We start from the raw sequence: 26,443 nt of genomic DNA, 5'->3' as shown, positions 1-26,443 counted from the left end.
CTTTTTTGTTCGCTTGAGGTCTATTATCATGGTAAGGCTTTTAATTTTTATTTTTGACATTTTGGTCGAGACTGATTTTGTATTTGCGATTTAAAAAGGTATTTGGGGTTCGATTTTAATTTTGATGCATGATTTGGATTTGCTTATCTATCATAAAAAGAATTTTGAAAATCGGATTAAGAACAATTTTTCGAAATGCCGAAGTGACCAACTTTAGGTGCTAGCGAAGAGGCGTCCGGACCACCCAAGGGCTTCTATCCCATTGTATGTCGTCGGTTTTACATTATTCAAAGCATCTTCAATGTCATGAATTGTATATTTCTTGAGAGCGAGAGCACCCTCTATCTAGGAGACTAGGCCATGAATTCAACCGGTGATTCATTATCAGGACCTGGCAATTTAAAGGAGCAAACACTTTTTATCGATCAAGGGCTGAATGAATATCAGTCTTAGTTAGAACTTCCGAAAATATTATAGACATGGAGTTTGAGGCGCGACTTCTATACTGCCCTATGGAATAAAGAGGTTCTTTTCTCTTTTGCTACATACAAGAAAGTACGAATTATTTCGATTGTTGTTTAAGAATTCTTTATATTTTCTAATATAATGGAAATGTTGGTTTAAAAGTTTATATAGAGCCATGTCTGACTATCAGTGTACATATGTTTTCAAAAATAATTAGGTTTTATTTGCTTATGGCATCAGTAAGTACTAATGTGAATTGAAATAAACATGCGTGTGTATTCTTATAGCATATGCGAGTAAATTAAAATATTGAACTTAGTGCCATTTCTGTCTATTATTATTACTCAAACCCGGTTATGGTAAAAAATCATGGAGTGATGGATAAGAAAAACTGATTTTAAGAGCTATAGGAAAGTTTTTGAAAAACAAACACATAAGATTCAGAAAAATGCTTGAAATCTTTATTTGAATCGATAGTACGGTCCATATAATTTTATGTTTGAAGATTATTTCATGCCATTGTTGACCGTGACTGCGCCTCAAATGGTCCATCCGCTTAGTCCAATTTTGGCATACTCTTTCCAACATTTCGGCCGGTATCTCACAAAGAAATGCTTCAATGCGTAAATTGAAGCGGGCTTGTCTGTGTAGACATGTGCTTTAACCTAGCCCCACAAAAAATAGTCTAAAGGCGTAAAATCGCACGATCTAGGCGGCCAATTGACTGGTCCCGAACGTGAAATAAAATGTTCACCGAACTCACCTCTCAATAAGTCAATTGTTACGCGTGCTGTATGTCATGTGGCAACGTCTTGTTGAAAGCACATGTCATGCAAGCATGCAAATGCTCAAGCATTTTGGGTAAAAAAAGGTGGTTATCATCTCACTATAGCGCTCACCGTTCATAGTTACGTTACGATACGCACCATCTTTGAAGAAGTACGGTCCAATGATGCCACCCGCCCATAAACCACACAAAATTTGACTTCTGTTTTGCATTGGTAGCTCTTGCAATGCTTCTGGCTGATCTTCTCTCCAAAATCGACAATTTTGCCTATTTACGTACCCATTGAGCCAAAAATGAGCTTCGTCGTAAATTATAGACCAAACTGAAGATGCTTGACAGTGAAACAAAACACGAAACGTGCATGAACTGTTTAAACCATTGTTGCCAAAAATATAATAGCTAAAAGATCACCCTTTACAACAAGTGCTGGAAGGAGACGCCGCACAGGGATATAGAGTACTCAAAAATGAAGTCGCCAAAGGCATACCGAGTAACACTATTAAAAAAAGCTGTCGTCTACTTAGGTAAGTTTAAGTCGCAGTCTGCCATCACTTAGACGTTTTCGTCCATTGTCATACCACAGAAGCAGAAGAAGGAAGATGCCTTCTAGTTCCTCCAGTTCAACCACCCAGCTCGCTTTAAAACGCCCAATAACTTGCGAATTTCCACATCCGCTAAATCACGCAGGTTCTTAAAGAAATTATAACCTAAAGTGGAACTGCTTCTGATAGCCAGTTCGGAATACACACACAAAAGGTATTCTATAGTCTCTTCTTCTTCGATGTCCTCACAGCTTCTGCCAAAGTCGTTACTGGCAACCTTCAGTCCGTCAGTATGTTTTCCGATTAGACAGTAACCTGTCATGACGGACACAATGACTGAGACGTCTGTTCTAGCCAGTGATAGTAAAGCGGTAGACCTCTTTAAGTCTAGATAAGGCCACATAGTTTAGGAATGCTTACAGCCCCCTCTTGGTGGCCATCTATAATTCGTTTCCTTTCGGGCGTGATCCTGAAAACGTAGCTTGCATTTCGCTAGATCCACAGATTCCTGTTCCCCTAGAAGGCAAGTTCGTCCGCCGCAGAACCACAGAGATATCCCAATTCCCTGGGATATCTCTGTGGCCCGGAACAGGTGAATTTTGAACTGTTCAGCCAGCTCGTTGAGAGATCTGCGACAGTAGAGGGCAATTTTTGTTTCCGAAATACGTTCTTCAGGGATTTAATGGCTGCTTGGTTGTCTAAGAAGATATTTATGCTACATTCTTCCACTTCCTTAATTGCTAGGATCTCCGCTTGATACACACTGCAGTGTTTGGGTAACCTTTTCGATATGACCAGATCTTTACAGTACACCTGGTCGTCAGTTGGGAACCAACCATAACTTCCATTACCAGGGATATCGTTGTTCCTATCTATCAGGAATATTGGTACAGTTTTTTTTATGAAAAAGCGGCTCAGGCAGGGTGTTATCACTGCCGGGACATTGGACATTGCATCAAGGATAACACATGAACAAAGAGAAAGTTTCCATAACCTCACGGCAGTAATTTATCTAGCCACCATGTCCACAGGCATTAGATGTAGCATTAAATTCAGTCTATCAGATGGTGTCGTCCTCAATGCGTCTGTGGTGCACAAACAAGCCATCCTTTGGAACCGGCTGAGTATTGAAAAATAGGTAGACTTTTGATGAACCGTCCACCCGACCATAACACCATTATAGCTCTGACAACTGCAACATATACCCAATGCGTGACGCGCGGTCTAAACCCCTAACTTTTGTCCGCTTTTACCCCCAACTCTCTTGCAGGTGTATAGGGCAAGAGTAGCCTTTCTTGCCATTTCCAAACTGTTGGATTTGAAGTTTAATTTTCTGTCTAGCAAAACATTCAGGTATTTTGCGCTTTCTGTAAATTTTCTCCTCCCAAGGAGACAAGTGCCACTTTAGGTAACTTGTATCTCCTGCTGAAAAGAACTACTTCTGTCTTGCACTGATTTATACGTAAACCACTTTCAGTAGACCACTTCGCTGTTGCACGTAGAGCTTCCTGAAGTATATCTCTTAGAGTGTTGGAAAGCTTCCCCTAACCGTAATAGCCACGTCATCAGCATACGCGACCACTTTTACACCTTTTTTTGTTCCAGAGACAATAGTATATTGTTAATGGCTATATTCCAAGGTAGAGGAGACAGTACACCTCCTTGAGGTGTTCCTCTGCTGACCCAAGCCTGCTGTAATGCATCTTTTAGTAAGTAAGTTATAAATAAACTTTCTTACGGTAGAGTTGATGCCTAGATCTACTCCTGCATTATTGACGTCGGTTTTACATTATTGAAAGCATTTTCAATGTCAACAAATGCTACCAGTATATATTCCTTGACAGCGAGAGAACCCTCTATATAGAAGACTAGGTAGTGAATGGCAGTTTCAGTGGACTTGCCTTTACTTTATGCATGCTGCGATCTCCAGGGATCTTTGCCCTAATATATGTTTCTATTAACTTCTCAAGCGTCTTCAGCATAAAGGATAACGAAAATCTTTCGCCTGTGGGATGGTGGGACACGAAGATCATTTTCATTCCGAAAGCAGGAAAACCTTACCACATTGTCCTGCTGTCGGAATGAAATTGACCGTTGTGTCCCGCAGATATGATATGCTGATACAAGCAGAGCATACCTCCCTAAGCCAAGTGATACTGCATCAGGGCCTGGCGACTTTTTATTGGCCAAAAGATTTTCGGCTCAGACACAATTTCTCCAATAACCTCCGTCGAATGCATACCAGTGACAACCTCTTCTGGCGCCACATTGTCCGTTGGAGAATTTCCCGGGAAATATCTATAAAATACTAGTTGTAGTACTTCCTCACTAGACATTGTCCATACATTCTATGACTTCCGAATATAACCACCGTAATAGGTCTCGAGGATAGAATTTCCCTTAGCCTAGAGGCCTCAGATGTATCCTCTATGGAGCTGCAGCATTCCACAGAATTTGTTCTGAACCTTTCTCAGCTCGCCTTTATATTTTCTTAGATCAGTCTTAGATGTCTCAATCGCGTATTGCTCTTGTGGCTTTCGCTCTGCTTTGGCAGTCCAGCCAATCGACTGGACCATTTTGTCAGATAACACGTTCTTCAAAATTATGTATCGTACTCAAGCACGCCAGCAAGAAAGTGGCATAAATAAAAGAATATCAAATTCCATCAACATGGGCACAAGCCAATGTCACGACCACTGCTAGCAATGTTTAGACACTTGAAATACATTTTCGTTATTAAAAAACTCATTCCACTATTGTGGCCACAGAACTCTTTCTACTGACATTGCTACATTTCTTATACACTTTTCGGGAGAATGCAAAGGCATTGAACCTACAATGCAGTGGACTTAATAAATGCACTTAATGTATTTTTTGTACTAAGAACTTTGATGTAAGGAATATGTGTATATTTTACGTATAAGCGTATTGAAAATATTGATTATGGGAAACCATCAAATAACGCTGGCAGAGCCGATCATTTATTATAAATTTGATGGCTTTTCTTCAAGAGGAACATTCAACAAAGAACCAAATTAAGCTTTACATCTCCTCCTGAAACATCATTGAATCTTTTACTAGGAAGTACATCTTACTCTTACTCTTCAATAAATCGATTGTGACATTCGCTGTGTGGCGCCGTCGTGTTGAAACCCCATGTCGTTCAAGACCATTTCATTCAAGTGGGGCCAAAAATATTCTGTTATCATTGAACAATAGTGATTCCCATTCACAGTAACTTGCCGGTGTTGATCATCAAGGAAGAAGTACGGCCCAATGACGCCGCCGGCACATAAACCGCACCAAACCGTAATTTTTTCGGGTTGCAATGATGACTCATGGATTACGTGTGGATTTCTGTCTGACCAATAACGCATATTTTGCCTCAGCCGGTAATGAGCCTCATCGCTGAAGATGTTTTTTTCGATACATATCGCTCTTTACATAGAGGAAACTGACTCCGAATTTCGGTAGTTAATTTTAATAATTTCGATTCGTTGTTGGCTCGTATATCTTTCCATCATGAAAAGGCAAACCTTACTGAAGAGAAATGTCAAAAGAGCGGCAAAAATATGGTGTTATTTGCAGTCTCTATCGGTACTTTTGTAGCGTCCCTGTTGAATGGCCCTTATTTAAATTACTACTTACCTTAGCTGAGCTTTTACGTTCAGCACAAAACATTTTAGAAAGTCTGCCTTTCAAGAATGCTATCATAAATTTAAAAATTTCCAGGTATTTCCAGAAATTGTTTCAAATGTTAGCATTTGACGACACAGTTCATTGACATTTGTGTAACTCTGGTTTAGACCTCAATTTGAAACATATTGTAATTGAAATAATTTCAAATTTTAAACTTTTCACTCATTATCATTGCATTTTGCAGTTTAACGCATCAATTAGGGTATGTGAATACCCAGTTTATTTAGAATTTTTTTTATTTAGCATTAATCAACGCTTAAACTTGATTGACTATTAACAGTACGATATAGGCATTAAATATTTTTTTTTTGGTTCATAAATTAATTCAAAATAAACAATTTGCATTTTTATATAAATAACCCAAATATAACACACACACACTTGTATATGTACAGAACAAAAAAATTTTATGATCAAAATACTTCATTGGGATCCAAATTTTGGCTTTCAATCTTTTGACGGGCTCTGGCCAATTTTGCATTTAATTCCGAGGAACGAACTGTTTTAAACTGTAAAAAATGTGAAGAAATATATTAAAATCGTATCAAAAATATTAGAATAACCATAGAGACATACTTCGCAAATATTTTTCTGCAAAACAATCTGTGATATTAGGCGTCGACTTTCTCTTTGGCCAAAATAACCCTCGATTATATGAGGCGATAAGGCGAAAAGTTCTTCTCCATTGAGGCCACGCAACTTCTTGACAATGTCATCGGAGAATCCCTTGGCACGCAACCATTCACCAACTTCTTTGGGCTCCGATCTTTGGTTGATATATATTTGAGGTGTTTTTAGAATTTCCAAATCGCGACGTTTTTCCCTTTGCATTAGGGTAAATTTCAATTCATCATTAACATTGTATTGTAGCATGAGGGCTTCATCATCATCATCATTAAGTTCGGTACGAGCCCGCATTGCTATAATTGTTATTGTAGTTAAAGGTTATCACAATCACAATTTCATATTTTGTTTTTATCGCTTCTTTGCCATTGTTAGCAATAAACTTACCCGCTATATTGCCATTAAGAGCCATATTACGTTTTATTGTGCCTGATGGTGTTACTGGCTCGCTTTGTGGTGGCAATGGTGGTGGCGCCGGTACATTAGGCATACTAACTGATCTGGGCATTGATGATCTGTTTGCATTTCTTAGGGCCAATTGTGCTGCCAATTGTTCTTCAGTTGGTGGTATGAAGGTGGTTAGAGTTTTGCGATTATTCGCATTCCTTTGCAGTTGGGTCTCTGAAATAAGAAAAAAATATGAAATGGAAAACATTTGACAACAAAAATAATCGTTGCAGTAGGATTTTCCAATAGAGACTTAACAACTACGAATCATAGAACTGTTACTGTCAATTTATTCAATAAATTATGTCGTTTATTGTCCATTTGTAACACATCGACAAATTGGTCTAACACCCCATAAAGTATATATATTCTTGATCGCTATGACATTTTAAGTCGATCTAGGCATGTCCGTCTGTCTGTCTATGGAAAGCGCGCTCACTTTCGAAGGAATAAAGCTGGTTGCTTGAAATTTTGCACAAATACTTCCTATCAGTGTAGGTCGGTTGGGATTAGAAATGGGCCATATCGGTCCATGTTTTGATATAGCTGCCATATTAACCGATCTTGGATCTTAACTTCTTGAGCTTCTAGATGGCGCAATTCTCATCCGATTTGGCTGAAATTTTATATGAGGGATTTTGTTATGACTTCCAACAAATATGTTAAGTGTACTCAAAATCAGTTCATAAATGTATATAGCTGCCATATAAACCGATCCCAAATCTTGACTTCTTAAGCGACTAGAGAGCGCATAGAGTCTTTTGTTTTTACTTCCAAAAACTATGTAAAGTATGGTAAAATCTGTTCATAACCTGATATAACTCCCATAAAAATTGATCTCCCGATTATATTTCTCCAGCCTATAGAGGGCGTAATTCTTATCCGATTGGGCTGACATTCTGTAGAACTTCTTCTATGACCTTCGGCATGCATACCGAATATGGTCAAAATCGGTTCTGATGTATCTCTCTTATAAACCGATCACCCTATTACACTTCTTGAGCCTATAGATATTATTATCTGATTTGGCTAAAATTTTGCAAAATGACTTCCACTTTGGTCTCCAACATCCAAACCAAGTATGGTCCGAAACGGTCGATAACTTGATATGGCTCCAATAGCATGGCAATTTTTATCCATTATCCTTTGTTTGCCCATAAAAAGATACTGGACAAAGAACCTGACAAATGCGATCCATGGTGGAAGGTTTATAAAATTCGGCCCGGCCGAATATAGCAAGCTCTTACTTGTTATTTTTGCAAATTAGTTTGACTTTAGGTCCGTGATTAAAATCATCGGTAGGACACCACAAAATATTGTACAAACTCACAAAATTTATATTAACTTTATTCCACTTTCTTTTTCACGAGCTCTTCGTCTGCTAGTGCTTTCTTCATCCATGTTTATAAGCAATGTGTCTATACATTTGAGAGCATTTATCCGCGTCAGTTTTGTAATTCAGTCTCTTCTGAGACGGAACATCTCTTATGTGCAATATTTCTAAAGTCATACGACTGTAGTAGTAACTCTCTTCTGCCAGTATCTCTACGTCGCCAAAGTTAGGTTTGTGGCCCGTTTGTGTACAGTGGGCCGCGAATAAAATTTTCTGCCCTATGGATTTGTCAGTTGCTTTTATGTCAGATTTATGTGGTGATGCGGTTGTGGTAACCTTAGACTCCACAGGAGTTCCCTTGTGTGTTCTAAGCATATATACCAGAAAAATCAAGCTATGAACTGTGGGCCGATAGACGGGAGGCCCAGATCAAACATGATAGGGCCGATGATGGTGGTCTAAGCAACCGCCAAAACGTCCACTTATAAAGTGTTTGTGTCTGTGTCTGATCCGCCTACATATGTGTCTCGCAATTCCTTTTCTGTAATCCAAAAAATAACCTTACATTCTAGTGATATTCGGTCTCATGGTCAGTCAATCAGCCCGTATATCTCCCCTTTGGGAGATTAATGAAAAATATTCCGATTTTTTCGTTATTTCACCCAAAGGGGAGTAGGTCGAGCTAATGACCATGAGCATGAACATCACCAGAAACTGAAAGATTTTAATAGATTACTGAAAAAAAATTGCCAGACAACAGACAACACGCCTTCGGTAGACGTTTCTAGCATGGCGAGTGCTTTCTTCAATACCTAACCTAACCTCTCTAACCTCACGTCTGTCGTGCCTACTGTTCACTGCTTAACAATTTGCATCGTCAAACCTAAGTCCAAACGGAAATGGCATATTGTTTGGCAACCACAAGCTAATTCCTGCAGCCGTTTGGGTGAATATCTCTTCATGTGTCCTGGTTTTCAGTTTGATCCTGTTGTACCGATAAATGCATTTGTTTATACGTCGATTTCGTCTTCGTTACATTTTATTTTATATATGAACTCTGACTTGTCCTCATTCATAACTTCCGATATGGTTTGACTTGATTCGTTGTGTTGTACGTTTTATGTTCTATACATATTTTGTCTTTATTACAAAGATCCGAATTTAAGAACTTTTCAGACAATGCGGGGATGACAATGCGGGCTATTACACCGGCGTTTTTTTTTCCTTGCGCGTTTTAATAAATTGTTTATTGTTTTTTGGGGGAAGTAATTTTCCTTTAGAATGGCTCTCATCATCTCTTTATTCGTTTTGTGAAATGGCTTATCATTTATTTCCTGGACTCTATTAATGAAATTTGTCACAGTGTTGATAAAATCTATTCTATTATATGGTTATACAGCTTGGAGCTTGACTTGACAAGCGACTACCCGTAAAATCCAAGTTTTTATAAATCGCTACCAGCAAGAAGTCAAATCGGGAGATCGGTTTATATGGGAGCTATATCAGGTTATATAGCGACTTGGACCGTACAGTTGTTGGAAGTCATAACAGAACACTACAGGCAAAATTTCAGCCAAATCGGACAAAAATTGCGGCTTGTAAAGACTCATAAAGTCAAATCGGGTGATCGGTTTATATGGGAGCTATATCTATATCTGAACCGATATGGCCTTTTTGCCATCCCCAACGATCTACATCGATATTAAGTATCTGTGAAAATTTTCAAGCAGCTAGCTTTACGCGTTCGTTCTCTATCGTGATTTCGACAGACGGACGGACAGACAGACATGGCTAGATCGATTTAGAACGACGGGACGATCAAGAATATGTAAACTTTATGGGGTCTTAGACGAATATTTCAAGGTGTGACAAACGGAATAACTAGATTAGTATAACCCCATCCTATGGTAGTGGGTAAAAAAATTTTAAGTATAGCCGTTTATTCTTACCTTGATTACCAATATCTGGTATTGAAGCTAAAGAATCGTTATCTCTGCCTGAATAATTGGAATTTACTTCGAAATTGGTGGCAGACAACAAGGTATGGGGAACATAGCCAATATTGCCGGCAGAATTGCGAGCCTTCCACCAGTTGCGTGAATCATCAATGATCTTAACGAGAAGAAAAGCATGAATTAAAAAAATTATGATTTTGTTCTCTATGCTCATAAAAACTTACCTCTAGATATTCTCCTTTGGTAACACTCAATTCTCTATCATTATTGGCCACCTTGTTGTACTGGACTTCGGCAATTTTTACATTTCTCGTTTGGAGACGGGCCAACCATGTATTATTGTATTCGGGATTCGGAGATTGTGGAGGTTGCTGGGCTTTTTTAGGTGCAGTGGGTGGAGGTATAAAGGCCACCTTTTCATCTACCTCCCAATCCGGGGACCATTCATCATAGAAAGTTGGATGATATGCATCTTTGTGATCCTTGAAATGTTCCTTGGCCAGTGTCCAATTGGTGCCCAGGGATTGCCAAAATGCAGTCTCCTCTTCATTAAGGCATGACTTTAAAAAGGATATCGTATCTATTCTCAACAGAGGATCAACAACATTTTCCGCCACATTGGCTCCAACATAGACATCATTGCATACTCCAGTGATGGCTTGTAAGGATACAAATGAATTGTGTATGGGCTCAGCAGAATCTTGAAAATGGCTTTGCAATTTGGCCACATAATTGAAGGCCAACTTGTGTTTGGCAAAAATATCGCGAAATTCACTTTCGGTTGGTGGGCGAGAACGATTCAGCAGCAAGCCTTCGCCATGCGTGCTGTGCTCGTGTTTTCGCACTTCCAGCTCACGCAATGCCTCGGCGGCAAACTGTAGGCGTATGACAAAACGTTCAATATCTTCGAAACAGTGGTTCAAGACTTGTATATCTTTGGCTGTTTGCTCTTGATCTTGGGCAGTTTTTTCGGCGGCCGCTTCGGCAGCAGCCTCAGCCAGACCATATTGATCTTTGCTGGTATGCATATGTTTGGGTAAAACTATGGGAGATTTATTGCGATCGACTGTAACCGATTTTCCTAGGGTCAATAATTTCAAATCCTCTACCAAGTGAACAGCAGACACATCGGTAACCTGGCAATTGTAAATAGAGAGGAGACATTATGGAAAGTTTAGTTTATATGAGACAGTTTTCCTACCTGGAAAATATGCATTTCCGTATTGCCCAAGGTAATGCCAGGTACCGAAAATATCAATAAGTTATTATAGGCCTCCATGGGATCTTCACTAATGAAAGCAGTGGGCTCTGCGATCAGGGAACCAGGGAAATTTTCAATTTCTTTCATATTGCTATCTAACATCACCAACCATTGGCCATTGAAGCACATGTACATCTTCATGGGCCATACGCCTCCCACCTTGTCCAACTCCATTAGAGTTTTGAGTTTATCCTTGGGCCTTCGTACCTCAGCATCAGTTTTTAGTTTAAACGTACCCAAATGATCGAGCGCATAAATGGGCTTAATATCTGTAGAACTTTGAGCCTTGTTAGCCATGTTATTGCCATTAGAGTAGCCGTTCTGAACCATAATTGGTTAAAGCATTCACTAAGGGAATATAAAAGAAATATAATTTTAGTTTTCGGTAAGGAAAAATAAAAAAAAAAAAACATATTTTCCATTTAAATTTTGTTTATACAAAGGAAAGTTATTAAAAATTAAATATATTTAAATGTTATTTTTTTATGTATTATTTTTGGTTTTTCTTTCTCCCACGCATTTCATTAAAAACAATCTCTTTAACAATTCATAGCAAGTTGAATATTTCTTTTTATACCCTCCACCATAAGATGGGGGGTATACTAATTTCGTCATTCTGTTTGTAACTACTCGAAATATTCGTCTGAGACCCCATAAAGTATATATATTCTTGATCGTCGTGACATTTTATGTCGATCTAGCCATGTCCGTCCGTCTGTCCGTCCGTCCGTCCGTCCGTCCGTCCGTCCGTCCGTCCGTCCGTCCGTCTGTCTGTCGAAAGCACGCTAACTTTCGAAGGAGTAAAGCTAGCCGCTTGAAATTTTGCACAAATACTTCTTATTAGTGTAGGTCGGTTGGTATTGTAAATGGGCCATATCGGTCCATGTTTTGATATAGCTGCCATATAAACCGATCTTGGGTCTTGACTTCTTGAGCCTCTAGAGTGCGCAATTCTTATCCGATTGGAACGAAATTTTGCACGACGTGTTTTGCTATGATATCCAACAACTGTGCCAAGTATGGTTCAAATCGGTCCATAACCTGATATAGCTGCCATATAAACCGATCTTGGGTCTTGACTTCTTGAGCCTCTAGCGTGCGCAATTCTTATCCGATCAGAATGAAATTTTGCACAACGTGTTTTGTTATGATATCCAACAACTGTGCCAAGTATGGTTCAAATCGGTCCATAACCTGATATAGCTGCCATATAACCCGATCTTGGGTCTTGACTTCTTGAGCCTCTAGAGTGCGCAATTCTTATCCGATTGAAATGAAATTTTGCACGACGTGTTTTCTTATTATATCCAACAACAGTGCCAAGTATGGTTCAAATCGGTCCATAACCTGATATAGCTACCATATAAACCGATCTTGGGTCTTGACTTCTTGAGCCTCTAGAGTGCGCAATTCTTATCCGATTGGAATGGAATTTCGCACGACGTGTTTTGTTATGATACCCAACAACTGTGCCAAGTATGGTTCAAATCGGTTCATAACCTGATATAGCTACCATATAAACCGATCTTGGGTCTTGACTTCTTGACCCTCTAGAGGGCACAATTCTTATCCGATTTGAATGAATTTTTGCACGAAGTATTTCGTTATGATATCCAACAACTGTGCCAAGTATTGTTCAAATCGGTTCATAAACTGATATAGCTGTCATATAAACAGATCTGGGGATTTGATTTCTTGATCTTCTAGAGGGCGCAATTCCTATCCGATTTGGCTGAAATTTGCATGACGTATTTTATTTTTACTTTCAACAACTGGGTCAAATAAGGTTCAAATCGGTTCATAACCTGATATAGCTGCCATATAAACCGATCTGGGATCTTGACTTCTTGACCCCTAGAGGTCGCAATTATTATCCGATATGCCTGAAATTTTGTACGATGGATCCTCTCATGACCATCAACAAACGTGTTTATTATGGTCTGAATCTGTCTATAGCCCGATACAGATCCCATATAAATCGTTCTCTCTATTTTACTTCGTGAGCCCCAATGGGCGCAATTCTTAAACGAATTGGCTGAAATTTTACACAGGCCTCCAACATATAATTTAATTGTGGTCCGAACCGGACCATATCTTGATATCGTTTTAATAGCAGAGTAACTCTTTTCTTATATCCTTTTTTGCCTAAGAAGAGATGCCGGGAAAAGAACTTGACAAATGCGATCCATGGTGGAGGGTATATAAGATTCGGCCCGGCCGAACTTAGCACGCTTTTACTTGTTTTTTATTTTATGTTCTTGTATTTCCACAAATTAAAAAAAAACCAAGCCGATACCTCACCACATTGACTTTATTTAAAAATACACTCATTCATCATTCACAAAAATACTTTTATATCGCTGTATCTATATCAATTTATATAAACCAAATTTACTTTTTGATGTCCCCTTCTAAACGAGTAATAGGAAGTCAGGCCATTCAATTTTGTACTTTTTTTAAAAGATAAATTTAATGACATTTTTATTTTTTCAATCATTGTTTATATTAGCTCTTGTCTTGCGGCGACAATAAATTTTTTTCGACTGAACTTTTTATCTAAATAAAAATTACTGATGACTCAAGCACTCTTACTATTGCTACATATCATATGTGAGCCTTTCAATTCTATACGTCATTGAAATGTGCGGTCTTGTGATGACTACTTTAAAATAGTGAAATATAGATTGTTTTTTTGCAATCCATAAGTTTACTGCTCTTAAGTATATATATTGTTACTTAAGAGGCGGTAGTACTTATACTGGAAGAATAATAGTATCGCCGTTAAGTTTTTTTGAGTCAAATGTGGTAGTTCCTTAAAAGATTTTCCTTGAATATAAGCGCTCCACGTTGGGCGCCAAAATTTTGGTTTGAAATGTCGGTCTCAAGATATCACGTATTGGGCATTAAAACAACAAAAAAATAAATAAAAAATCCACTAAGTTCGGCTTGATCGCACCTTGGATATCCTCCGCAATATATTCTGTCATTAATGTACATAAATTATCGTTGTTAACCCTCCCATGCACCATGTTGCGTATAGGCAACATTGTGTTTATGAGCTTCTAAGTACCGCTACCTTACCATATATATAACTAGTAAGAGCGTGCTAAGTTCGGCCGGGCCGAATCTTATATACCCTCCAGCATGTATCGCATTCGTCGAGATCTTTCCGCGGTATCTCTTTTTAGGCAAACAAAGAATAATGGATAAAAATTGTTATGCTATTGGAGATATATCAAGTATTAGTCCGATTCAGACCATAAGTGGATTGAATGTTGAAGACCATAGTAGAAGTCATTGGCTAATATTTCAGTCCATTCGGGAAATCGGTTTATATGAGAGCTGTATCAAGCTGTGAAGGTCATGGGAGAAGATGTTGTACAAAATTTAAGCAAAATCGGATAAGAATTGCGGCCTCTAGAGACTAAAGAAGACAAAATCCAAGATCGGTTTATGTGACATCTGTATCAGATAATGTACCGATTTGAACCATATTTAGCGCAGTTGCTAAAAGTCATAAAAAAATATTTCGTGCAAAATTTCTTATCCAAATCGGATAAGAATTGCGCCCTCTAGTGGATCAAGAAGACATGATCCAAGATCGGTTTATATCGCTTCTATATAAAGTTATGTACCGTATTGAACCATACTTCAAAGTCATAACAAACAACTTCATGTAAAATTTCAGCCAAATCGGATGAGAATTGCGCCCTCTATTGGCTCAAGAAGTCAAGATCTAAGATCGGTTTATATGGCAGCTATATCAGGTTATGTACCGATTTTACCCATACTTGGCACAGTTGTTGGAAGTCATAATAAGCAACTTTATGCTAAATTTCAGCCAAATGAGAATTGCGCCCTCTACTGGCTCAAGAAGTTAAGATCCAAGATCGGTTCATATGGTAGCTATATCAGGTCATGGACCGATTAGAACCATACTTAGCACAGTTGTTGGAAGTCATAACAAAACACTTTATGCTAAATTTCAGCCAAATCGGATGATAATTGCCTTGAGCCATAGTGGCTCAAGAACTCAAGATCCAAGATCGGTTTATATGGCAGCTATATCAGGTGATGGACCGATTTGAAATGAAAACACTTCGTGCTAAATTTAAGCCAAATCGGATGGGAATTGCGCCCTCTTGTCGCTCAAGAAGTCAAGATCCAATATCGGTTTATATGGCAGCTATATCAGGTTATGAACCGATTTGAACCGTACTTAGCACACTTGTTGGAAGTGATACCAAAACACCTCGTGAAAATTTCAGTCAAATTGAACGAGAAATGCGCCCTATAGAGGCTTAAGAAGTCAAGACCCAAAATCGGTTTATATGGCAGTTATATCAACACATGGACCGATTTGGCCCATTTACAATCCCAACCCACCTACACTAACAAGAAGTATTTGTGCAAAATTTTAATTGGCTAGCTTTACTCCTTCGAAAGTTGGCATCCATTCGACAGACGGACGGACATGGAAAGATCGACTTAAAATGTCATGACGATCAAGAATATATATACTTTATGTGGTCTTAGGCGCATATTTCGAGGTGTTATAAACGGAATGACGAAATTATTGTATATCCTCATCCTATGGTGGAGGGTATAAAAAATCAATTTGTGTTTGTTTGTTTGTTCCGTATAGACTCGAAAACGGCTAAACCGACTGCCTGGAAATTTTCAAAGATTGTGTAGGTAGGTCTGAAAGGAAACATAGGTTATATAATGATTTGATATCGGGCGGATGGCGGACCCTCCCCCTTATGCCAAAAACACCACCCAAAACCAAAAGTGGACCGATCGGGACAATATGGGTATCAAATTAAAGGTATTGGAGAGTAGATTACGAATATGGTATTAACATGGCATTTATGGCTTAGTACCCATCGGGGCGCCAAACCCTAAAACTCCCCCAAACTGACTTATAAGATGTTCATATCAATATGGGGCTCAAATGAAAGGTATTTTGGAGTAGATTACGAATCTGTCATACCAAATCAGATTGATGTATAGGGGGTCACAACATTCCAAAAACGCCACAAATGGACATATGAACCAATCATGACTATATGGGACTTGGCTTGTTTGTTTGTTCCTTTGAATCAAAAACGGCTGAACCAATTTTTTTTAAACTTGTCACAGATTGGATAGGTTTGTCTGGAAGGAAACAAAGGCTATATAATTTGTTGATATCGGATGGGGTCGGATTCTTCCCCTCAAATGTGGACCGATAGGCACAATATGGCTATCAAATGAAAGATATTGCAGACTAGAAAACGGGTTTCGTATTAAAATTTGGGTCCAAGTACCCAGCGTGCCTCCCCAACCCCAAAACTCCTCTAAACAGATATATTCGACGTTAATGTCAATATGGGACTCAAATAAAAAGTATTCGGCAGATTACAAATATAGCCTAGCCTGAAACCACATGTCATGCGAGTCAAGCTTGCATTCCTTCTGGCTGATCTTCACTCCAAAATCGACAATTCTTCTTATACGAGAAAAAAATTAGCAAAAATGAGCGCGTGATAAACTTTCTTAACAGAGAACTCATTTTGACCAAAACACGAAATGTGCGTGAGCTGTTTAAACCAGTGTTGCCAGTGACAGCAAAGCGATAGACCTCTTCAAGTCAAGATTAGGCCACATGGTTTTTGAATGCTCACGGCCCTCTCTTTGTGGACATCTATCATTCGTTGCCCTTCGTGTCTGATCGTGAAATTTCTTTGGCTAGTCACCCAGAACTGGTGAATTTTGAACTGTTCAACCTGTTCACAGATCTGCGACAGTCGAAGGCGGTTTTTGTGTTCACAAATACGTTCTCCAGGGATTTAATGGCTGTCTGAGAAGATATTTATGCCAATCATCGTAATGACATTATATCATAGCCATTCCACCACTTCCTTAATTGCAAGGATCTCCGCTTGATACCCATTCCAGTGATCCGGTAACCTTTACGATATGACCAGTACTACATCATTAGAGTACACCCCAAAACCGACCTGGTCATCTGGTTTGGAACCATCCGTATAGAAGTATATGTAACTTCTACCAGGGATATCGTAGTTCCGCTTGATTCTATCTGGAATAGTGGTAAAGTAATTTTTATCAAAAAGCAGATCAGATAGGGTGTAATCACACTGCCTGGAACATCGGACATTGTATCAAGGATAACACAGTGTCCGTAACCGCCACATGACCAAAGGGAAACTTCCTTAACCTCACGGCAGTGGTCGCAGCAATTTGAGTAGTCACAATGTCCAGAGTCACTAGATGTAGGTGGAATTTTGCATGACGCGCGGTCTAAATCCCCAACTTTTGCCAATGGCTCAACGAGTAGTTCTAGTGTTTCCTCACTAGACATTTCCCATGCGTTCTCTGACTTCTGAATATATCCCACCGTAATAGGTCTTAACTTCTCTCCAAAGAGACGTTAGCCTCGTCTTCTGAGTCCGTCAGGAGTTCATCCTCACAAGATTCGTTAGATCTTGTCATGTTGAGTTTCCGTACGCATCCAGGGGCAAGTGGGAAAGTAGTGGAACCACTAGTTTGAGTTCCGTCCTTCCCCTCTAGCGCACATCTTAAGCCCAGTCCAAACGGATGACCCACCCACACAGGGCTTGTCGGATCCCGTTTCGATGCCTTGCTATCCTGTTTCGACCATGGCAGGTGGACTTTCAGTCTCTTGCAATCCTCCAGACTTTAGCGATGCGATCGATAGTTCTTTAGGCAAGTATTCAGCAACAACTGCTGAGTCGTCTTCTTATTCCCCAAACCCACCGCCTCTATAGACCTTCAGTTTCAACTTGGTAAATCCCTATGATACAACTCCTTCAGACTTATTGAGCTTTGCGATACAGTAGCCAGGTGTTATTTTTTTTTTAATACATTGCCTTAATTAAATTAAAGATAATGCCCTCATAATATGTTACATATACTTAATTTAACAATGAATGTTTATCTTTCGATTAAGAGTTTGCTTTGTTTTTTAACGATAATGCGATAATGGTCCCGAAATTTCGTGCTCTACTGCCCAATACCTTTCATTTGAGCCCCACATTGACACGGTTGAGTCCACCAGACCACAACATCATAGAGCATTATAGGTCTGACAACTGCAGTATACGAGGGTTGCCTTTTACATTTCGGGATTGGACAACCCTTGTGTTGCAATCTGGCAACTGACAGCTCTATCGTAAAGCTTGACATTTTTGAAGTTATACGTACTGAGAACGTTTTGACATACGAGCGCTATTTGTGATATTTACGGTAACTTAAAAGATTCATCTCGCCCAAAAAATGGAATTAAATCGCGAATATTTTCGTGCGATTATTGTTTACAGCTTTCAACGTGGATTAACTCAACAACAGTTGATGAACAACAACAACATCGATGAACTGAATTCAATGTTTGGCGATGAAGCTGCATCAAGGACCAGTGTTTATCGATGGCATTGGTGAATTCAACCGAGGTCGTAGTTCACTCCAAGAGGAATTTCGTGAAGGTCCAAAATAAGTTGATGTTCGAAAAACCATTGATGCTGTGCATCAACTGATATTGCAAGATCGTCATTTGGTTTATCGTGAGATTGAGACAACCTTAGACATTTATGGGACCAGCATACATTCAATATTAAAGAAGCGGTTGATACGTTGATAGAATGCATGTTTTGGACAATTGGTTCAAACGCATAGAATAGTGTATAGACCTTAATGGGGGAAATTTTTTAAAACTATTAAACTATTTTCGATGATTAATATTTGTTTTTATTCTCTAATCCCGAAATATAAAAGCCAGCTCTCTATATAGCAATTAAAAGGTTGAGGCCAGACTTACTTTTTTTTAATACTTAGCCTTAATTGAATTAAAAGATAATACCCTCATAATATGTTATATATGCTTAATTTAACAATGGAAGCTTATCTTTCGATAAAGAGTTTGCTTTGTTTTTTTTAAGATAATGCGAGGATGAATTTCATACCTGAACTATATTGTAAAAATAAAACTTAAGGCTAAGTAGAAATAATGAAAAGTAATAAATGTTTGATTAAATATTTTATATTGCTCAACTGTAAATCACCTTTTTTTTAAATTTAGGCCAATTTAGGCTTTAACAGTATTAATTTTATTTCTTTTTTTTTCAGATTCTAAAATCGTAGCAATATGATCATTACCCCAAAATTAATTGACCAATAAGGTAAGAAGTTTTTATTTTGATTGATTTAAGAACACCGGTTGATGATATGAACAATCCAAAGTTTTAGCAAATTGCAAATTTGGCTCTTGAATGTCTCATTTTGACACCCTTCAAGTACGTGAGTGATTTATACTTTATAGGTTTTTAAGTCAATATTTCGAGAGATGTTACAAGTGAAAAGACGAATTTCGTATATCCCTATCCTCTGTTTGTTGCTATAAAAAAGTGGTTCAGTTGATTTAAATTAGATGAATATGCTGCTGAATTGCAAACTAATCTTAATATCTTATCGGTGTCAAAAGTAATTAGCCATGGCCTTAAACGAATACGGAGCATAGATAATAAACCCAAATGGTCAGTTGGCAGTCAAGCAAGTAACTTTGTTTTTTGTGAAAACAAACTACTCAAGTGACATTTACCAAAAATGCAAAAAAATGTTTTTTTTTTATATGAAGGTTTAAAGCAATCAGCACCATATAAGAATGACAAGGCCTGAAATAAGTCTCATTTAAACAAACTTTTCCGATTGTAATACCATAATAGCGGCAAACCAAAAATCCCTAGTGGTAATTGAACCCACGACCCCTGCCCACTGGGTATTCTGCTGTACAAGAAAATTAACTCCAAATTTAATATTTTGGAAAGGATGAAAAAGGAAACTCTAAACTTTTACACCTGCGAAAGGGCCAATGGCAATCAATGGTACTGGAAATAATACACCGACAGGTCAATACAAAGTGGGATCCAAAGGATGGCTGATTAGCGCACTGAGGACAACACTATGCGATTAAGTGAATTTAACGCTTCTGAAATTTGTTGCTATGTAAATTGCTGCTGTGAGCTCTCTCTGCAGCTACGTACTATGTTTTATCCTCGAAATATTGTTTTAAGACCCCACAGAGAAAACAAAGTTGGCCGAAATTTTAAGATTTTTCCTTATTCGTAGGATGTTTGCAATGAAAACGAGCCAAAGAAACAAAACTTTAAAATAAATATGCTATCTTAAAATTTAATATCCTAATTACTAACGGACACGACCATCCGTTTAAAATTTCGATCACTTATTGATTCTGATTAGAATTTATTAATTAATATTTAAAACAAAAAATATTTTTTTAGCTTAGCATCTTAACCAAAAAAAAACCAAACATTTAAAGATGATCCTATTTTTAGGGCTATTTTGTGTCTTTATCTAAGGTACAATGTTGTCTAATCCCAAAGTCAATTTCCTTATTTTCAACGATATTTTGACCTTCGTTTTAGATTATTGTCCTTACTAACCATTTATCCTTACTACCATTTAAATTTAAAAAAAATCCTTTAAATAAAGAAAAATATTTTTTACTAAAGGAAATATTTCCTTAAAATATTGGAAAATTTATCATTTTTAGATTAAGCTTTCATATATTTGACTGGATTCTTTTCAATTAGGACAGACATTTTTTAGTGCATAAAGCGTGCATTTTCTTGATCGCCATGACTGTTGGTATTGTAAATGGGCCAAACAGTCCATGTTTAGATTGCAAATTTTGCCCATCAAAATTCCACTCAGGAACAGGGGCAAACTTCTCACATATCAATGGGTGCAGTCCGATTAAAGTTAATGCTCAATCATAGGGGGCCTCCTTTTTATAGCCGAGTTCGAACGGCGTGCCGCAGCGACACCTCTTTGGAGAGAAATTTTACATGGCATAGTATCTCACAAATGTTGCCAGGATTAGGAGGGGAAAACTACCGCTGAACATCTTTTTCTGATGGTATAGCCAGGATTCGCGCTATGGTGGCCTCCCCATGTTAAGATATATCTTTCATATAAACCGACCTCACAATTATTGTTCATGAGGGCACATTTCATAGCCGATTAGTCTGATATTTTAAACAAGACTTGTCTTATCCATCAACCAACATCTATATCAAGTATGGACCGAATTGGTCCATAAATTAATATAGCACCCATATAAACCGATCTTCCAATTTTACTTCTTGAAAATCTAGAGGGCGCAACTCTTATTCGATATTGCACAATGCTTTCCACTATGAGCTCCAACATCTATAGCAGGTTAGTTTAGGTTTAAGTGGTTGTCTGCCATCAGTATCACTTGACATTTGTTCCATTGTGAACATGACAATAAAAAAGCCTTGATGGATTTAACCACCCAGATCGCTTTAAAACCCCAAAACCCTTCCAAATGTTCAAATCAGACAAGTTCTCAAATAAATGAGAACCCAATGTGGAACTCCTTCTAAATGCTAGGGAGGGTCACACACACAGCAGGCGTTCTAAAGGCTCTTCTTCCTCGACGTCCTCACATCTTCTGCAAAAGTCCTTACTTGAAACCTTCAGTCTGTCATCACGTTTTCCGATCAGACCGTCTCAGACCTGTCATGATGGACACAATCACTGAGATATTTGTTCTAGCCAGTGACATCAAAGCTGTATACCTCTTTAAGTCTAGATTAGAACACATAATTTTGAAATGTTCAGAACACAGTGCCATACAACAGGTTCAGAGAACATATTGTCTTGGTATAGGCGGAGCGATGAGGACCACGCCCACTCGGCAACCTGGAAGGAAAGTAAGAGGTTTCCGATCGGATACCTGAGATGAACCTTGAGGTCAAGTGCGAGGCACTTCTGCCAGCGGCACAAACTGGAACTGACGGAACCCTAGTGTTGCCGTCTGGAAGATCATGTTACCCCGATGGATCAAAGCTGGGGTCTACATTGAGAGCCCTGGGGCTAAGATCTGTTTTAGACTGTCTGACCATAATACGGTCCTGCAAGCGGAGATCCGGACCCGAGTGTGAACATCTTTACGGACAGTAAAATTGCCACAAAGGCAATAACAACCAGGACGGTGCGGTCACGAACACTCTGCAGTGTAAGAAAGAGATTAACGCCTTCTCTGAGGATGGCAAAATCCACATCGCTTGGGTGTCTAGTCATAACGGAGTAAGGGGGAATGAAAGGGCAGACTATTTGGCGGTGAAGGCTAGAGGACTGCCATCAATAAACTTGGTTAACACGCTGCCTTTCGAATCGACGCAGTCCGATTTAAGGGCGTGGGCGACGAATGCGCATGCAACACTGTGGAACAGCGAAACGGTCGGTAGGACGGCGGAAATCCTATGGAAGGATCCAGATCGTGAGAAGACGAGGCTATTACTGAAAGGTAGTAAGAAGGAGGTCAATATAACTATTGGTATCATGACAAAACACATATAACTACGAGCTCACTTATGTAAAATCGATGCGGCCAGTGATAGCATGTGTAGGACAAACCGATTACTGGCTTAGGTGTATATTCACCGTGGTATGGGGCGGATTAATATCTGCACGCTCTTTTCAACCTTACCCAACCTAACCTACCGAGACAGGCAATCTCCAGTGATCCTTGCCCTAAGATATGTTTCTATCAACCTTTCTGGAGGCTTCATCATAAAGAATGACAGATTAGTAGGGCGGAAATCTTTCTTTCGTGTGCCAAGTTTTTCCTGCTTTTGGAATGAAAATTACCTTGTTCTCCCTCCATCCCACAGACTACATACTGATACAACGTGCAGGATGTATGTCCCGATTGTGACCAAGGACCACATGACGCACGTTACCTGTTGTACTGCCCAGCAAACGGCACTCGTCGCAGACCCAGATCCCTCTGGACGCACGCCATCTTAGTCGCAGAGTTCCTGGATCTGGACGATCAATGGAATCAAGCAGACGAAAGCTAGAACACAACACACTGCTAGAACAACAACATACTGATACAAGCTGAGTGCATCTCCTAAGCCAAGAAGCCAATCTATCGGACACATCTTCCAATTTAAATGCTGATACATCATCAGGGCCTGGGGACTTAAAGGAGTCGAAATTTGTTATTAGCCTAAGAGTTTTCGACTCAGATACAATTTCCCCAATAACATCCGACGAATGCTTATAAGTGACATCTTCTGGCGCCACGTTGTCCGTTGGAAAGTTTACCGGGAAGTGTGCATCAACGAGTAGTTCTAGTATTTGCTCACTTGACATTTTCCGTATGTTCTCTGACTTCTGAATATATTCCTCCATAATAGGTTTCGGGGATAGGATCTTCCTTAGCCTAGAGGCCTCAGATGTATCATTCACGGAGCTGCGGAATTCCACCCAGGATTTGTTTTGAGCTTTTATTAGCTCGCCTTTATATTTTCCAGCATGCTTCACAAATGTAGCCAGCATTTGTAAGGGGATAAACACTGCTGAAAATTTTTTTGATGTTCATGCCGGGATTTGTACCTAGGCGTTCAGCGTCATAGGCTGACATGCCAACCTCTGCGCTACGGTTGCCTCCAAAAAAAAAAAACGTAATGTAGATCCCATAAAAACCGCTTCATTGATTTCAAATCTTCAACCAACTCCAAGTATTTCTCTTGCCAATATAAAAAAATATAATATTTGGCCTCCCATTATCCTTTTTTAGTTTCTGCCTGTAAAGAGAACTCTTGCAAAGAACTTGACAAATGCGATTTATAGAGGTGGATATATAAGATTCGGCCCAGCAAAATTGAATTTGCTTTTAATTGTTTATCAGATAATCTGAAATTTAATTTGCAAAATGCCCCTAAGATCAAGCTGTCTTACGGCCTTCAATACCCACACCGAATACCACCATTCCGGTAGCTCACACCATTTGACGTCTTGAGCCTTATTATAAATTTTGAGTGAAACTTTGCGTATCCATGTTTTGGCCCGGCCTCTCTTAGCCTATTTCTATACCCACCACCATAGGATAATCTAGTCATTCCGTTTGTAACACCTCGAAATATTGATCTATGCCCCATAAAGTATATATATTCTGTATCGTCTCGACATCCTGATTCGATCTAGCCATGTCCGTCCGTCCGTCTGTCGAAATCACAATAGCGGTTGAACGCGTAAAGCTAGCCGCTTGAAATTTTGCACAGGAACTTAATATCAGTGTAGGTCGTTGGGGTTTGCAAATAAGCCATATCGGCTCAGATTTGGATATAGCTCCCATATAAACCGATCTCCCGATTTGACTTCTTGAGCCCCTGGAAGCCGCAATTTTTGTCCGACTTGGCAGAAAGTTTGCACATAGTGATCCGTTATGACTTCCAACAACTATGCCAAATCGCTCAAGAACCTGATATAGCTCCCATATAAAGCGATCTCACGATTTGACTTCTTGAGCAGCTGGAAGCCTCAATTTTTTTCCAATTTGACTGAAATTTTGCACATAGTGTTCTGTTATGACTTCCAATAATTGTGCCAAGTGTGATCCAAATCGGTCTATAACCAGATATAGCTCCCATATAAACCGATCTCACGATTTGACTTCTTGAGCCGCTGGAAGCCTCAATTTTTTTTTCCAATTTGGCTGAAATTTTGCACATATTATTCCCTTATGACTTCCAACAACTATGCCAAAAAGCGTCCAAATCGGTCAAGAACCTGATATAGCTCCCATATAAACCGATCTCACGATTTGACTTCTTGAGCTGCTGGAAGCCTCAAATTTTTTCCAATTTGGCTGAAATTTTGCACATAGTGTTTTGTTATGACTTTCAACAACTGTGCCAATCGATTTATAACCAGATATAGCTCCCATACTTTAGCAGAATCCATGGTGGAGGGTTCCCAACATTCGTCCTGGCCGAACTTGGCACTCTTTTACATGTTACTTGTTACTTTTTCTGAAAAAAATGTATCCTATAATTTTATTCTCAATTCTTAATAACTCTTAAAATAATTCTTTTGATGAATATCATCCATGTACTTATTCCAGAGGGAAAAGTAGCAAAGATATTCAACCATTTTTATCCTTTGATCGAATTTTTATGCCTCACTCATGAATATAATTTTTCATTCACATGTCTTGACAAATCGAATGGGGTTTTTCGTTGAATAATTCATTTTTTTTGTATTTTTTTTTTCTTTCATGGCTAAAATATTCAAGATTAGATAAAATGGTAGTGGATTTTTTGTGGTTGGTTCTTTCCAAAGTTCTGCTGCTTCACTTATTTAGGCATAGTTCATTGTTGCTGCTGGTATTATCACTATTTATTACGTTCTCTTTTTTCTTTTTTTTTCTATCTCTATTTTCGTTTCTTTGAAGAACAGAACATTTTTCACCGATGAAGTAATTCATTAAAAATTTTTAAGTACATTTAGATAACAGGGGAAATTTTCATATATATGTGTATGATGGAAAATATAAAATTTGCTTTAAAACAGCTTTGCAAATAATAAATTTTAATAATTATTAAACGCGAGAGATAGATAGGGAACTATTGTATATTGTATTGTTTTATATTGCGATTTTGTTTTTGTTTTATTTGTTTTTTTGTTTGTTCTTTTTTTTGCTTTATGAATAGTCTAGAATTATTTCTTATACATGTATATTAAAAAAATATATTACTATAGACGCACGCTTTAGTTGTTCGTTTATAATTCTGAGACCGTCGCTGTCAAAAATCAAACTGTTGCCGATATTTTTCATGACTCCTCAAACGTATTGAAAGCAGGTGAATTCTTATCGAAATGCAAAAAAAAAAAAAAAAAAAAAACAACACTGGGGCGTTATCAAGTGATACGATAACTACCCCCAAAACAATTGGCGTTTTCCGAATCGAAGATAACCTACGAAAGCGTGCGGAGGGTAATACCATAGCATTGAAAACTTTTTCTTTCAACGTTCTCGAAAACTTCTCCAATATGCCTTGATATTGATTTTTTATGAATTCATACTCTCATATGCCCGTGTTAATTACAACATGATTGGTTACAAAATATCAACTAGGTATCATATTTTGTATACAAATTAAAAAGTGCAATAAGAGAGGTGCTCTTATATTTGTTGTGTGCAAGTGCATGCTAAATGTATGTTGTTGTAGACCATAATTTGATTTAATTATTCTGGTGGCAATTGACAATACTTCGGCCATTAAGAAAACCAGCACCTCAATCAAGAAATAATGACGAAATTAAGTTTTAAGCCTAATAATTAGCATTCCTGCTATTGCTTATCCCGTATGTTCAAAGACAAAATTCACAAGACGCCAAACATGATAAAAACCGCCCTTAAGATGGCCATGCTAACATATGTTTACCTTTGTCCAACCATTGTCCGCCATAACA

The 26,443-nt window shown here is 38.5% G+C and overlaps 1 protein-coding gene across 2 annotated transcripts; it reads right to left on the bottom strand.

Annotated features, from left to right (window-relative positions):
• Positions 1-5,780: 5,780 nt before the first annotated feature.
• Positions 5,781-25,810, bottom strand: LOC106082181 (epidermal growth factor receptor kinase substrate 8). Of its 2 annotated transcripts, none has more exons than XM_013244546.2 (7): positions 25,736-25,810; positions 11,054-11,461; positions 10,077-10,988; positions 9,847-10,009; positions 6,505-6,738; positions 6,070-6,413; positions 5,781-6,002 (listed from the first exon to the last, which is right to left on the bottom strand). In XM_013244546.2, the coding sequence occupies exons 2-7, from the start codon at positions 11,441-11,443 to the stop codon at positions 5,907-5,909; spliced, it is 2,139 nt and encodes a 712-aa protein (XP_013100000.1). In that variant the 5' UTR covers positions 11,444-11,461; positions 25,736-25,810; the 3' UTR covers positions 5,781-5,906. The 2 variants fall into 2 exon arrangements, with proteins under 2 accessions (XP_013100000.1, XP_013100001.1); XM_013244547.2 differs by having other exon boundaries at positions 25,725-25,790.
• Between the last annotated feature and the right edge of the window lie 633 nt (positions 25,811-26,443).

Source organism: Stomoxys calcitrans, chromosome 2 (genome assembly GCF_963082655.1).
Source record: "Stomoxys calcitrans chromosome 2, idStoCalc2.1, whole genome shotgun sequence".
Classification (NCBI taxonomy): Eukaryota; Metazoa; Arthropoda; class Insecta; order Diptera; family Muscidae; genus Stomoxys; species Stomoxys calcitrans.
Note: the sequence above shows the minus strand (reverse complement) of the source record. Positions and strands in the feature narration are given on the sequence as shown.